General features: G+C 40.4%; 1 protein-coding gene and 1 long non-coding RNA gene across 3 annotated transcripts in view; both read right to left on the bottom strand.

The window, feature by feature from the left end:
* Positions 1 to 567: 567 nt before the first annotated feature.
* Positions 568 to 2,091, bottom strand: LOC109968564 (uncharacterized). Of its 2 annotated transcripts, none has more exons than XR_002276118.1 (5): positions 2,040 to 2,091; positions 1,742 to 1,951; positions 1,424 to 1,506; positions 1,093 to 1,209; positions 568 to 829 (listed from the first exon to the last, which is right to left on the bottom strand). It is a non-coding gene; the product is annotated as an uncharacterized LOC109968564 (long non-coding RNA). The 2 variants fall into 2 exon arrangements; XR_002276119.1 differs by having other exon boundaries at positions 1,093 to 1,188.
* Positions 2,092 to 5,026: 2,935 nt separating this feature from the next.
* The window catches only part of epb41l5 (erythrocyte membrane protein band 4.1 like 5), a 34,410-nt gene continuing 23,054 nt past the window's right edge, over positions 5,027 to 16,382 (bottom strand). Inside the window, exons 17-26 of the mRNA XM_020614893.1 lie at positions 12,976 to 13,127; positions 12,476 to 12,573; positions 12,190 to 12,324; positions 11,955 to 12,022; positions 11,300 to 11,422; positions 9,445 to 9,526; positions 9,248 to 9,328; positions 8,627 to 8,689; positions 8,269 to 8,405; positions 5,027 to 7,394 (exon numbers count right to left, since the gene is read on the bottom strand). Coding sequence (XP_020470549.1) covers positions 7,325 to 7,394; positions 8,269 to 8,405; positions 8,627 to 8,689; positions 9,248 to 9,328; positions 9,445 to 9,526; positions 11,300 to 11,422; positions 11,955 to 12,022; positions 12,190 to 12,324; positions 12,476 to 12,573; positions 12,976 to 13,127 — 1,009 coding nt within the window. The 3' untranslated portion in view covers positions 5,027 to 7,324. The remainder of the gene's footprint in view (positions 7,395 to 8,268; positions 8,406 to 8,626; positions 8,690 to 9,247; positions 9,329 to 9,444; positions 9,527 to 11,299; positions 11,423 to 11,954; positions 12,023 to 12,189; positions 12,325 to 12,475; positions 12,574 to 12,975; positions 13,128 to 16,382) is intronic.

The raw sequence follows: 16,382 nt of genomic DNA, 5'->3' as shown, positions 1-16,382 counted from the left end.
GTCCATAATAGACAATATACAATGCTCAACACATGACAGACAAATAATAAGCTGTTCTTAAAGGGAGACATGCTGACATGAAAATTGCCAATTAAGGACTGAGGTCTGGTGTGTGTGTGTGAGCACGAGAAAGTGAGTGAGTGAAAGACAAGGAGAGAGAGAACATTGTGGGTGTGTGTGTGTCAGTTCTTGTATGAATAATGAGGCTTTCTACTGACTCTGGCACATCACCATCTCACCTGGCATGCACACACATACAGTACATACTTATAGTACACACTGGCACAATGCAGCCCTTTAGGGATCAATTACTGCTCAATCACATCTTTATCATCTCTAAGCTTTGAGTTTGAATACCTCCCCAGACCGACCAGCCACACATACACACACCAAGACTATAAGCTTCTTTTCGAAATGCCCTGTCAGAGAACACAGGCTCCTGCAACAGCTAGCCAAACAACATAATAGCCTTTATTGTAATGATGGACTGAGATAATCCCATCTGCATGGTTGTGTGTGTGACAAAGACAGATCGCCTTTTCCTCTGGCCAGCTTACCTGTTGAACCTCCAGGACCTGTGGATATACCTGAGACCGGAAATAATCAGCACACACACGAACACACTCGCACAAAAAGCTGTATCTTTAGCTCTCATTTTCTCTTCCTGTACAGATGGGCAACCATTTGTTCATCTTTTGTGATGTGACACTTTCCAACAAGGTCAGTCTCGGATGCTGAGACAGGAAACTTTATCAGGATCAGAGAAAGAGATGGAGACAGATGTGAGGGCAGGAGTGGAGTATATGTTTCACCAGCATCTGGAGTTTACCTGGAAAATGAAGGCCTAGTTTAATTAGGAGCACACACTCACAAACCAAACTGAGCAATCACCTGATGAAACCTGTGGGACCAGATAAATAAATGTACATAAATACATGCTGTACATACAGATGGAGAGAAAATGGGAAATAATTGCTACGTCTTAGTATGTAAATGTGTCACACTGTAAAGAATCTTTATTTGTGGCTGACACACAGTAAATGCTGTAGCAATAGTAATGTTGGTGATTTTCCAAATTAGGTTCCCATTTACCACAGTCACTGTCTTTACAGGACTTGACTTATCTCTGGTGGATGGACCTGGTGTCTGGCCTGAAGTGCTGTTTGGTGTCTCAGCTGCAGGAACAATCTGACAAGCCAGAGAGGATGCCTAAAAAATAAAATAAACAGTCATACTGTAGGTCAATACACTGAGACACACCAACAACCAGAGAGAGGGGTAAAAAAGAGTTTTGAGTAAAAATGCTAATTTACTTAAATGCTCAATGTCCATATCCATTTTTTATCTCTTTATCAAAAATGTAATAGTTTCCAAAGTGAATAACAGCAGTAATGATGTTGGCGCTCGAGCAGTTTACATTTACCACAGACATTGCTGTCCCAGGACCTGATACACCGCTGGCAGATGGACCAGCTGATGACTCAGCTGCACAGTGAACCTGTGAATCTGTGCCAAATACAAAACGCTAGCACTACATTTCTGGCAAGAAATCCACAAACACATTTCAGCAATCTTTTTGTTGTCTTACAAAATCTAAAGCATAATCATTTATGAAAAAAGAGACGATGTTACTGAAACTGGTTAGTTCCTATTATTAGCTGACGTAACATATAAATGACGTGTCAGTGCTTTAGCCACTTAAATAACTAGTAACAGTTTTAACTTTTGATGAAAACCATACCATTTATTCTGCTTAGGTACTGTGCTGTCGCCCCCACTTGATGATGAAACATGACTAAGCCACACTGGACCTAGTAGTTAATCAAATGCAATCCATCCCAGATGAAGGCTGTGAGGCGTGTTCTTTTAAAGGCACACCCGTTCACCCTTCATATATTCGATATAAATCTCTAAATATCTGGTACTGCAGGGGGTTGTCTCCTCTTCTTCCCTGTTTTACGTTAAAGTTTGGAGACAGAAGGATAATTACTAAAAATATAATATATTTAGAAATACATTTTAAACTATTAATTACTTACCGCTCTTGCAGTTGGGTAACTAAGTTTCCTGTAGCAATGAAAGAGACCAAACAGACCACTGCTAAAGGCAAAAATGGACAGCGTTGCATGATTGGCAGTAGAAAGATGGACTCTGTCATATGATTGGCTTTTGAAAGATAGACCTGGATTTGTGGTTGGTTGAATTTGTACAGACCCTTGCTTGTCAGGTATCACTAAACTGGTTAACACCACTGACTGTGGTACGTCAGGGTTCTGTTCCCAGTCGGGGCACGATAAACGGTTTTGCTAAGCTGCGTTAGGGGAGGATGTAACAGAAGACAGAAATGGGACGAGGTAAGAGAAGGCAGAGATACCGATTACGCTCACACGATCAATTAGTTTTTCACAAATCACATTCATCAGAAAGACCTGAAAATATTCAACATGGTAACTTCTGTAGTGACACGTCTTTCAAATTTGTCATCTTATTTAATTGACTCATTTTCCTGGCTCCCCCCCCAGCTGTAGATTTCATGATGTACCTCGCTAGGCAGACAGCATTAAGGGCCCTGCCAAAGGACCCGCAGCTGGCCACGCCCTGATGATAGGGAATTGAACCTTGACCTGCCGTACCACAGTCAGTGGTGTTAACCACCGAGCTATTCACCAGCTGTACAGGAGCATTTCTGGAACTTTTACTAGTTTCTGCTATTGGTCAATGCAGCTTGGCAAAGGAAAGGGGGTGAGGCACACATTTTAATTGCTTAAAACAGAAACATTGAAATTAACATGGTACCACACAAACGGTCAAACAGTGAGACACACACACACACACACACTTACACAAAATTTGGCATGTGTTTTATGCTGGATGCCCTTCCAGACGCAACCTTGATTCAAACACGGGCCGCATCGGTGCGCCTTAACCACTAGCCTACCAGGGACGGCATGAGATGTAATAATGTTTCTATTTTAATTACTTCAAAGTAATGTAACTTATTACTTATTGATTACGTTTCTAAAAGTTGTCTTAAACTGGGCATGAAAGGTAAACATGGTTAACAAACTTAAACCAGGCAGTGTGAACCTCACAACAGTACTCGGATTTTATTAAAGATTCTTCAGTTATATATAACTGTTGAAATGTAGCCTATTGGGCACAGTGGTACCGTGGGTAGCACTGTCGCCTCATAGCAGAAGGTTCCTGGGCACTGCACCTTAACCACTAGCCTACCAGGGATGGCCTCTCACCTTCTTCAGATTCAGTTTTTCATTTCATCTTCCATAATTATTCAGCATTGCTTCTCAACCTCTTCAGCCATTTCAACAAATAACTTCAGCCACTACATCATAGCCTTCAGCCATTTCAGCATTTTCAGGGCAATTCTTCAACAATCAGCATCCACATGCATTTTCTTCAGGAAATGCATGTCTAGTTGCCTCGACTCTTGAAATATCCAAAAATGGTCCTACTTGAAGACACCAAATAACCTGTCTTATGTAAAAAACCAACAAATAACCTACCAGAAAGGTGTTTTTAGTGTTACTGCACTAAAGTTGATGGAATACTGACATTTTATCTTTTCTTCCCCGAGTTCAGACTAATGTAGAAAATCTAGACTTTCAGTTCTGTTGATTTGTTTCTGTTTTTTTCTATAGGACAAATGAATCCCTGTCAGAATTAAAACTAACACTGAACACCTGGCTGCTTTTCACCCAACAGTACTGATATCCAATCTCAAAGGATATTAAAATTTAAGATATTTGCTTTTAAATGTCTGAGCCGGCGACATATCAAGGCACGGGCCCAGTGCCAAATCTCCATGAATCCACCTTAAGCTTTGAGCGTGCTTTAGCAATCATGACCTGGCACAAGGTGCATGTACATAATCAATTATTCATCTGGAAGGTGGGGGAATGTCAGCCCATCTGCTGAGAGGAGCAGTCCTGGCTGAGTTATTGAGCTGTAAGCTGTTCTGCTGTTTAATGATGGCCCGGCTGTGGTTCGCTCTGTAGCATGGTCGCAGTCAATCAATTTCAAGTCACTGCATTTCATATTTAGGCCAATATGGCGATTCAAAAATACGAGCAGTCTCCACTTTCAGTTTGGTGCAAATTGAATATGTTCTAATGTGATGCAATCCTGAAGGAGCAACTTTTTTCTTAATTTACTTTTTTGGCACAAGCCACCAAACTGTGGTCCATTATAATCATGTCATAGTTTATTTAGCCTGCCTTTAAGGGAGGAGATGTTTGGTTTTGTTGATGACACAACTGAATAGATAAAGTGGCTTAAACTACCTGGAGAACAGAACTGTGCTGTAAACATTACTTGTCATGTGAACATACTGAAAGCCCATGATAAAGTCTGAAAGTATGCTGGGTAATGTTGCACCTTAATTCTGTTCACATTTAAAGTTACAAACAATCTAGTACCCTATTTTGAATGCCTTACAACTGTGATATTAGTAGTACTGCATTAAGAACACAATGTAATGGAGGGAAATGGTGCTAGAGTATTGTGAAAAAACCTAGGGGTAGAAATGGTACTGTACTGCCATCCTGTGGTAAATTGGATCTTACACGGTGAAGACAATGGTTTTGAATGAATGTCCTGGTACCCTTTTCTGAGCATCTTGGGTCAGCGGAGTTAAAAATCCTTTGTGAAATCAAAAAGTTGAAGACTGTGGTCTGTAATATTGTCAAACATACATTTCAATTTAACTGACTGAGCACTGAATACATAGTCTAAAGGAGTAAAAAATGGTTTAAGATCAGGTTTGTATTAATCATCTCTATTGCTCTTAATTTTAAGGAGTACCAGCAGTGGGGTGTGTCATCACATCATTCATTGTGCATGGAGCATATGAAGAATCAGTTAGATTGGTTTATCATTTAGCAGATGTTTCACAAAGTAGGATTAAATTAAAACCTTCCGAGGCCTGTGCTGGCCAAAAAAAACAGAACAAAAGCACTTGGATGAAAAATGGTGATACTACTAAATAAACTCAGGCTATTGAAAAAAACGACCGAGACCTCTGATACAAGAGCTTTACTCACTGTATAAAAGACTTGGGTGGGTTTGAATAGGAACACAAAGTAAGAGGTTTTACCTTCGAGTGATCAGGGCATCTTTTCAAAGCTGATTTAACAAGACAATCACATCTGTGTGTAGTAAATAGGATGATATAATCTTGCATAAATCCAACTCATCACTCACATTTGCAGGCAAATCATTTTAACACCAGTGAAACAATAAAAATTAATGAAAAACAACTAAGTCCTACTGTAGCACAGCTTTACTGGTAGCAGGTATTCCAGGAGAAAACAAATAAAAGAATATAAATTTGCATTTGTGATGCCACAATATGTTTTTCCAGCCAGTTTGATCAGTAATAAGAAAACAGCTCAATGTGGAAATTCTCCTCTGGATGCCGCAATAACATCACCGTGATTTTCAAAAAAAGAAAAGAAAATCTACGTCCTATCTACAACCAGATGTCATTATATTGACAGCATATTATAACTGTATGCTACACCGCTTCTGGACAGAATGTACTATTTGAACAGCTGCAATGAGTAGTAGCATAAATAGCTGTCACTGCTAAGAAGACACCGTGAAACAGTCAACTTCCCTTGTTCAATAATGAAATCAGCATCACAGTGACAAAACTACACAGACATAACCTGACTGAGGGTCCAGACTTAATGGTTATGTATCGAGTAACGGGATTTTTTTTTTTTTTAAGCATGACATCTACAACACTAGAATTTAAATGTCAATGTGATACTTGGTTAAAAACTTGGAAAATGCAGAATTATGCCTGGACTTCACACGTACACAATCCACAAATAAAGATATTCCACACGTTTTCCTCCAGTTACAAAGTACCCCAGGAACTGTGGGTTTAACAAGTTGTACAAATGATATGTTTACACTGTGGCACCTCCAGCATTCCTACAAAAGTCATTTGAATACATTCATTTTTATATAAGGCAGGGTAGTAGCTACAGCATATTAATAGCTGGAGTCAGTTTCTACAACAGGGTCAAGTTACTGTGTAAATGAGCAGATGTCCATTGGCTAACCCACAAACTGGACTGAGTGTCCCCAGTGTGCCCCAGTAATCAGTTTTTAAACAGCCATTGACCAGGCTTCAGTTGTAGCATTTATGTTCTCAAGAACATTCAGATTCATGTGGATGAAAAGGTGCCACTTGTGAAAACACTAAACAAAACATTATGACTTCACATTGTAGGCCATGATAAGAGTTTAGCAAAGGGTGAGACACAGAAAGAAGGTCCAAACTGAGACAAAGAATTAACTGTCGCTAGTGATGTTCAGTCCCTCATGATCCTGGTACATTTAAAAAGTTGTGCCATGGGCAAATAAAAACATTTAAAAAAGAAAACAGGTAAGAGCAGGAGAGTAAAACCCATCATGCTTTGCAAAGAATCCTTACAAGGTCCAGGCTTGCAAAGACAGTCCAGTGAAGTTTTCATAGCCAGTGGCTGCAACAGATGAGTTTCACTAACTGGGTTTAAAAAAGGTTTGTAGTGTGCTACCAGGTCAGTAGAGCATCAATACCCATGTGTTTAAATGTGGAGAGTTCAGGTTTTGTTTATCTCTTAGAATCAACATTTAAGTCATTGTCTTTCTTTTAGCAGTGTCTCTTTTTATAGACTTGTCCTTTCAGTCCTTTAACCAGTGTACCCAGCAGCTGTGAGTGTACAGAAACGCTCAGAATAGCAGAGATCCAGTGATACGATTTCCCAGTGATAATACAACATGACTCAAAAAACGGGCGGGGGAGCAGCACTAACCTCTAAATCATAAGCCAGTGGTTGATGCTTTTGTGCAACGTACCTTACCATGAGATGATGATTGTTGTGCATGACCTCTGTAGGAAACAAGGTTTTGATTGCCTGTCAGCTACGAGATGATGTTAGAGGTCTGGTTGGCTAGATGGATTTAGTAAATGACTAACAGTGAAACTCTAATCAGGAAATTCCAAGGTAGGTGCTTTTAAGATGTTAATACAGACACTAAAGATTTGTTTCGACCCTTTTACAAAAACTAAGCTCGTGTCCATATTCTTGATCTGTCTACCTGATTCACTGTGTTCATTCTGTTTATCAGTGTGGGTGCAAGTGAAATTGTGGTCACTGTCAGTTGGCTCTTCCTTTCTGCTCTCCTCTTAGCCCACAGTGTTAAGTCTACTACCCCCAGATTGCTTGTGTGTGGATGGGCGAGAAAGTAATGGGCTGTGGTGGTAATAAAGTCAGGGACATGCATCTAATGGGGCTGGCTCCTCATGTCCACATCAGAGCTCAGTGGTCAGGAGACCTCTGGGTTTGACTCCATCCTCCGAGGCTGGTGGATGACCCATAGAGCTGTGGGACACAGGAGGGAAGGGATGGTAAAATTACTGCAACAGAGATGGAGACTACTTCGCTAGTAAAAGAAGCACCATAAAACATACTTTCTTGGTGACTAAATAAATATGATACTGTGTTCATAAAGGTGATGGGCCCAATCAGATCCTGTATTGGTATCGGGTCCAATATTGACGTCATTCACTCATCGGATATCGGATGGACAGGCCCGATCCATAGTCCAGTCTGCAGCTTGAGCTGGACCATGAGCCTGCTGTAACCTAACATAACTTAACATGAGTCGTGTCTGTACTGGAATCTGTATTGAAATCGGATCGGAACTGAAAAAAACGTGGAACGGCTGATGACTAGTTCATAAAAAGGTTCAGATAAAGCGCCCATCACAGGGTAATTTCCATCGCTAACATCATTCTGAACTCTACTTGCACATATTCTCAGTTCTACTACTGAGTCACATTGTAGAACTGATTACTACCTGATGTTTTGCTGTGTCCATGAAAAACTTTGCTTTTTTGTAACCAGTTTACAGTAAGACAAATGTGTGTTACCACAGGTTATTTTCTGCCCTTTGCTGTGTCTAGCAAGGACTCCAACATGAGCACCTTCTGCAGAGACTAATACACGATGGAAACAATGTTGGGGCCTCAAAATATACTTGTGATTTCTCAGTGTGCCAAGGTCAAGCAAGATTTACAAGTGTGTTCAGCCAAATGCAAAGACAGGTAAACGTTCTATTGACAGTTCACCTGCTGTGCTTTTTGAATCGACAGCTGAAGGAAGCATTTTCTTCCTTAACCAGCAGGGGTCAACATGCTACAACGCTTGTTTAAACCACCTCTCAGTGCTTTGGTTCAAATCTCAGGAATTTTACCTGCTGGAGATGGTGTTACATGTGTGAGCGAGGTGAGAGGGAGGGGAGAGAGCCGCCCCCCCATCTGCCAGGAGAAGAGGAGTGACCTTAGTAGGGGGTTCAAGTTCGAGCAGGCCATTAGTAAAGATGCCAGGAGGCTGCATTAGAAGGGGATGAAGGAGAAGGAAGCATGTCAGTAGCTACACAGCAACTATGCAAGCGATATGGAAACAAAAGTGAAACTTGTAGCACAAGTTCCAGGAACTGAATGCACATCACAACATATCTAACATATTCCACAAAGAACCTGCTTGACAAAACAACCAAACAGGTAGATGAACAAAAAGCTTCGACTGAGTCAAAGGAACTAATCACTCACAGCGGTTGTCGGAATGATCCAGCGAGGAGTGATGAGAGGTTTGAGCTGCTGAACTGGTGGGAGCTGGAAGACAACCAGAACAATGTTGTTACACTCTATCTTTAGCTGGAGGGATCAACTAGATAGATGGAAGAGCTGGATTAGATAGATGAGGCACTTTAATTGCAAAAGGGAAATTCTGGTGTTACAGTAGCTAGACATGGGAGTTTTACACAACAGGATTAAATGCTAAGTACTTTATATATTTTTAAACCTATAAATATTAATCTGAATAAAATAAATAAATTATAAAGGAGCCTAAAATAGGCCTGGATAGTTATACACACACACACACACCGATACAATATACACATTGTGGATAGTCTAAAAATAACTGTACAGTGAGGTGCAGGTAGGTTTAGGATATTAACAGCAGGGGTGTACGACGAACACACGTATAACATATACATATATGGTAGTTCAGAGGAGGAGAACGCTCTGTCTGTCAGGAGAGTACTGTACAAGGTGACATACACACTGACTGTACACTTGCTCACACACTGATTAAATGACTTCAGTGATAAAATGACAAATGGTTGCATGAGTTCAAAGATGTGGCACGTCCAGTGTGTGCAGACGTACAGCAGGTGTTGGGTCAGAGAAGTCGATCAAGTTGTCAGACAGGGGGGCAGTGTTTTGCAGGTCAGACTCTTCCCTTTTAATCTGCAGTATGACATAAACACTCATAAGCACAAACTACAAACAACCAAGAAACTTATGCACATTCAGTTTTACAAATTCATCACTGTGGCTAATTTATATATTAACGACCATGTTACCTTTGGTGCCAAGCCTTCGCTGGCAGACTCAGAGGGCATCTTGGGAACTGGGGGGTTTAAATCTTCAGCTAACCTCTCGGCACTGATGGATGGAAGAAGAGGAAAAAATGAGCAAAGGACAGAGGATGTCAGAGTTCTGTTCTACTTCATGAAAAATTCCTCAGAAGCACTGACACAAATGTCTCTCAGGTTTCTTCTGTATTATTAGAACATTGTGTTCATATGATTCCACAAATTCATGAATGATTATCAGTTATCACACAGCCCAAGATAATGTTTTCAAAAGCCACCTGAACCAGAATACTTGGCAGGTTTGTTTAACAACACACCAAGTAAGAGAGAGAGATTAGCTGATAATCAGAACTGCTGTCAGTTAATGGTTTGGTCTGACTGACCAACTGACTGATCATGTTTTGTTTCAGTAAAACATGAGTCTGTACTCTCTGGACTGCAGAAATAAAACAGTCTGAACAACAGAAGCATTTACTGCCTCAGTGAGCTTAGAGCCACACAGCCTTTGCAAATTGCCTGGTCAAGCGTCTGTGTGTGTGTGTGTGTGTGTGTGTGTGTCATCCTACTGTAAGCACTTACTGAACACAAACAGCAGTGGTATCCAGGCAGAACTCAAATCATGTGACTTAACACACCCAGACTCACACAGACACACACAAGGATTACTCATACATGCCAACAGATGTCAGCACAGACTACAAAGAGAGAGCAACACCTTTGCCTCCAATGGATCACTGTGAAATCTGTTGTTTTTCCATTTTATGTTCTGGTTATGTGAACTCAGGGTTTTATAGCTGTCTGTGAGATAAAATTATACAGCGTGGTTGACGCCACTCAAGAAGAAGCAAACGGGTAGTGTAATACAGGTGCACCCAGCTTTTTACTCTCAACTCCTTTTCTTTTATCCCTCCTTTTAACTATTTTACATCCTTTATAAATCATTCATTCTAACTAAATGTCCACAGTCTTTTCTTTCTCCCTTCACTCAAGGTCCCAACAGCCGAGGTAAGTGGAAGGCTAAGTGAATGGGATCATTACACAGGATGTGTTTGAAGTTACTGGCACAGCGAGCTGTATCGGTTTACATCCTCTGTTTCAGGAGAGTGATGATAACACTATGATGACCTTATTTTATCATGCTTTTACTAAATCAATTTTATCTATTACCTTGGTGTCACAGTCTTGGAGACTTTCTATAAAGAAAGAAATTCTCTTAAAACGGTAAAATGGTCGATTGGTGAGTCACAGCTGAACCTGGCGTCCCTGTAAACAGTCACCATTTTAAATGACAAACTGCAAACTGCACCGTTTGCACAGTGAGTTTCAGCTACTCCCCCTGTGGGCCGAAGTTTTTAGTCCCATGGTGTAAAACCAGGAGATATAATAACAGCTTTGTTCCCATCTGTAGGTTTGTCCTAATATCTTTTATGATGATTTAGTCTCTTATTTTGTATTTATTTTTGATTAGTACTGACCATTCTACTATTTTATTACTTTAATTTTCATTGTACTCCTTGTTCTTTTGTGTGTGTTGTATTCTGTGCTGACTGTGATAAAATAAATTCCACTGATTGATGCCATGCACTTTTAAGTGCAAAACAAAACTACCTTCAGGTATAAATAAAGTAACCTGAACCTGAGTAGAGTAATTAATATATAGAGTATTGAATATGACCATAATAATAATGATAATAAGGGCAATGATGATTCATTACATTAAAATGTGCTGATCATTTTCACTATATTTAAAAGTAGAGAAGAATCAATGCCACACCCCCGTCCTCTCAGAAGGATCACGAGTCTGCTGCTTGTACTGTAGTACTGTACACACAAACGCACTGACCTGGCCCCTGCTGATGAGACCAGTGAAGCTGGTTTTAGGAGTTCCCAGGAATCCTGGATGTCAGGAGGACCACTAATGGACAGAGACGAGTTGCTGCCCATTCGCCCGGTACGCACCTTCAGCCTGGCAAAAGACAGCACATATTCTTGTTTGTGGCAGCGACTTTGTGTCTACATAAGGCCCATCCCTCCAAGCCATATTCAGACTAATTTACAGAGGAGAAATGTTGCTCTCAGGATGTGATCCAGGGACTGCAGGTGATGTAATGTTGTGAGTTATGCTGATAAACCTCATAAATATTCAAGAAGTTAATCAGCTCTAGCAGCAGGGATTGCGATTGGCTGAGACAATGCTCCGACAGTTGGCGTGACTCAGGACGACGGAGGAGGGAAAAAGCCCAGTTTTAAGACAATGAAGCAAAAGCAACAAGTGCTTTTCCACTGTGCAAGCTTGTTCTATACTGACTATATGGTCCTTTAAATGAGAAGAGATTTTAAAAAGCAGTGTAATGCTGCAAAAACAAAAACATTTTTTCATAGTTAAATTAGATTTGAGCCGTAACAGAAAATGTTCATAACAAGTTCAGTTTAAGAAATATCATTCTTCTTTTATTTTACTTCAGTAACTACAGATTAATGAGTACAGCGTGTCATACCTAGCAGAAGCCTCCTGCAAGTTACAGTTTTTATCTCCAACCATTATGACCTGCTCCTCCAGAGACCCCTACGCAGAGGAAAACAGACAGAGATAAATGTAGCTGTAGACATGTTTATACAACTTTCACATTAGATTACAGAAACACTAAAGTACTGTAATGGGATTATCCAAGCTGTCATGTCGTCCCCCCCCCCCCTCTCTTTTTGTCCAGTGTGGTAGAGTGTGCTCCTGACCTTGAGGGCAGCAGTCTCTGCTTGTGCCTTGAGGATGTTACTCTTCAAGTCCTCTGGGGTACGCAGTAGAGTGACCACTGGACTACTGCCTGTACTACTTAGACCACACTTCTCTGTGAGCTTCATCACATCCTCCTCAGGGACACATCCCATAAAAGAACAACAACATTGGTACACTGTCATGTCATTCATATATTTTGAACTGTACACATGCTACTGGTCTGTATCTAAGAAGGCAATGGAAGGTTTTCATTAGTGCAGAACTACTGTACAAGCAGCAACTCACCTGATTGTTCATGGCCATATTGACATTGATGTTATTTCTTGGAGTAGCCAGAAGCGGACTGCTCTCCAACTCCAGCTGTTTCAGACGAGCTGCTGCATCTGAAGAGAGACAGATGAATTTAAATTCAACACCAAGTACATTTATTTTCTTTCAATACTTGCATAATAAAAGATCAATATCTGACAATATTGAGAATTATATTATGTGAATCACTTCTCTAGAAGTTCCTCTCTTTGCTTATCATTAACAACATGCACCAACTCTGGGTTTGTTAATAACTGACTTAATGTAAGCAAGACAACTGCTGGAAGTAACTGTGAGCAAAGGCAGTCTAAGTGTATAAAATATCAATAAGGCAGGACTGTGTCGGACTGCTGGTGCCAGTATCTCAAGGTCTGTTATCCTGCCAAACATCTACAGGCTTTCTTTTTAAAAGGTAGATCAACTAGATTACAGAAACATTTTCTGATTGATTCCACTTTGCGCTAGGTCTTCCTTACCGGTGAGGCTGAGCAGATCTTCTGCAGCGACACTGGCAGAAACATAGGCATTGCTTGGTCCGGCCTCCTCTGTGGCCGTCACCGTGGGAACAACAGGAGCCCTGAGGACGTCATCAATGCACGTCTCCATCAGGTCAGCAGTCATGGGCATACTAGAGATGATAAAAAGGAAAACGGGCATAATATGCTAATCATACGGTCAAGATGGAGGTTTAATGATAATTACATTTAAATATAAACACAGACAAATAACACCTGAGGTGATAATGCAGGTGTTTAACCAAAGGTGGAGCAAAATGATTCAGGGTTATACAGCTGTACAACTCACCTGCTGCATCCATAAGATATGAATAAACTCTGCAAAGGTGGCAGACCTGGCCTATGATATATCAGAAGACATTTTAGAATTATACCAGCTAGAAAACTAGAATATAACAAACAAAAAGGTCAAATATGCACAAAATAATAACTCTTTAAAAAAGCAAGTCATGTACTGTATGTTTATTGGTACTCCTGTGGGGCCACAAAGACGTGCGAGTTGTGCATTCACACAGAGTCGGCCTAAAAATAAACAATGTGCAAATGTGAACGTATTCTGAAGAGAAAACCAAGCATGATTCAGCCCAGTTATAAAACTGGTAGTAACTATGAAGTGACCCGAAGCAACATCTGACTCATGTTGGCAAGTTGGACAAACGTCATACTTAAAGTGCGTACATGCTTGTACTGCTCCTCAAACTCAACAGGTTCCACTGAGAGATCTCCAATGAAAGTCTTCCCAAGCGGCACAAAGGTCTTTTTACCCAAGCCTCATTGACATCAATGGACTGGACAAAATAATAGTAACACCTGTCAGTATAGTGCAATACAATTCAACAGCAGCACAAACTACATCTTTCTAAATATAGGGTTGAATCAACACCTCTCTACAATTGCTTCAACAAACCTGAGTATTATCATCTTCATAAAAGAAGGATTTAGGACTGCTGTATTAGACTACATCAGTTTCAGCTGTAGTTTCAGTGCTGTACCTAATAACCTACCAGCTGTGTGTATGTTCTTTCTTACGGAGCTTCACAGTGAACAGCATCTTTGTCATGTGTGTAAAATAGCTACAGCTACATAGTTGTACTGTAGACACAAAAGACTTGTCTTTATTGTCTCAAGCGGTGCAAGAAAGTCATACAGTGTAGTTCAGTCAATATCAGCTTGTACAAACAGCTCTTCATGTTCATCAGTCCAATCCACCATTAGCTTGATGGCTGGTCATTTCATAATAATTCTCTCAACTGTGCCTACACCACTGCAATTGTGTTGTCAAAACAGTTACAGTTTCCTTTCTATTCTGATTCAGTTTCCAACATTTAATGGAATTAGTCTCCTTTGATTTCATGCCAGAGGTTAGATGAGAAGGTCAATATTAATAGCATTTCTGAGTATAAAGTCCAGGATATATTTAGGGGAGCTTAACACAGGAAATGGGGAAAAACAGATATCTTTCAACAAAAGCACAAAAATGCATCATCCAGGATTTCTAAAATGTTTTCAACACACAGGGAACAGTGTGAGAATTTAACAAATTTGCATCTTTGACAGAGTGACACAAGTCTTTCCCCCCAGACTCTTTTCTTTTTTTTTTGTGGCTAAGAACCTCGTAGACAAATCTCTGTACAGATGGGAAAGATATACACCTTCTTATCCAATTCACTTTTAAAACAGAGCAGGAAATCCATGAAATATACAGAAGACAAACTGGAGAAAATCATATTTTTAAAAAAAAAATAATTTAATGGAATTAAAAATTAATATAGTTGGGGTCAGATATAATGTCAAAAACATGACATTATTTTTGAAAGGGTTAAAAAACAGAAGAGAACGTCCTTAAACGCTCCAACAAATATATTACCAGTGAAAAGTTTGCACACACTTTGCCAATTCAGTGGGGAAGTGTGTGCAAACTTCTGACTGATAGTGTTTGTGACCTATTGTTTCTTTGCAGAGTCAAGAGTGAAGTTGAATTCCTAAGCCTCACACTGACACCGTCTCACCGTGGACAGTCAGTTTCATGTGTGGAGAAGAAGAAAAGGGGGGAGGACAGAAAGAAATTGTTGAGGGGAAGAAAATGGAGAAAGGGGAGAGGGAAAAAAAAGGGAAAGGAGACTAGGAAAGATAAACTTCAGAGCTGTCATCAGAGCAAAGGTCAAGGAAAAGAGATGGAGTGAGACATGGAGAGCAGTTTGAAGTGTGACTGAACCTTGGAGAAGTGTCAGTCTGCGTGGGGTGTTACCAGACTGAATAAGTGGCACTTTGGTTTCTGCTGAGAAATGTGGCACAGTCACTACCACAAATACCAGTTTTTCATTTGCGAGTCACTGATGAGCCATTCCCATTTATTGTTGTGCTGTCCGACTCATGTCAGTACAGATGGCGAGACAGTTGTCTGTTGGTCGGATCTGTCCAACTCCACGTGGGGAGCTTTGATGAGACAGAGTAGGAAGGATGGAAGGAAGATGAGCAGACCTGAGGAGAGGGGATGGGGATGAAAAGAAATGGGCAGTGAGTGAGTGAGTGAGGTAGAAGGTAAACTAAAAGCAATATTGGAAGGAGGGAAAGAATAAAAGAATTGAATGAAAGCAGCCAAGAGAGCAGACTGCATGCGAAATGATTCCAGCCTGAGTGAATGACTGAACAGCTGGTTTAGCACAGCAATTAAGAAATACAGGGTGGAGCAGAATGCAGCAGAGGAGAATGTGAGCAGAAGGCTGATAAGTGTGAGAGAATACTTCTCTGAACTGTGATTCACTGCATATGGCTTTACGTGCAGGCTATCTTTAAAGTCTGTCACTGCCTGGAAGAGAAACGGTTTCTTAATGACTTTCTACATTTGTACCAATGCTAATGGCTCTGTTTTGGTTTTCACTGGCTAAACTACTGCCTGGCAAGTAAAATTATGCCATTGTTTGTCTCAAAACGAATAGCAGAGAACACGGCATTCTGAGTTCAAGTAGTATTTGTTAACATATTTTGATTAGGGTCATCACTGCAGTACCACATTACCGCGTGATTCAAAAGAAAGAAAACTCAGGAATGATTTTAACTATCTTTGTGAATCGTTTGGCAATAATGCCATTGACTGTACTGTATATATTTTATATATACACACACAATGTGGACCATATTGTCAGCTATAAGGCATTTATCACATACTGTATGTTTGTTTCACGCTTGGTAAAGTTGGAGACTGACAGAACAGAAAGATACAGCAGACGGACTCCTCACGTTATCAGGAGAACAGCTGTCGGCTCTAGTGCTCCATGCAAACTCAACAGTGAAAGGACAAGAAAAGAGAAGAGCACCAATGATTAGTCTAGTGACAGTGATACAGCGATGTCACTTTCAAAACACCC

The sequence above is a fragment of the Monopterus albus genome, unplaced genomic scaffold (genome assembly GCF_001952655.1).
Source record: "Monopterus albus unplaced genomic scaffold, M_albus_1.0 scaffold153.1, whole genome shotgun sequence".
Classification (NCBI taxonomy): domain Eukaryota; kingdom Metazoa; phylum Chordata; class Actinopteri; order Synbranchiformes; family Synbranchidae; genus Monopterus; species Monopterus albus.
Note: the sequence above shows the minus strand (reverse complement) of the source record. Positions and strands in the feature narration are given on the sequence as shown.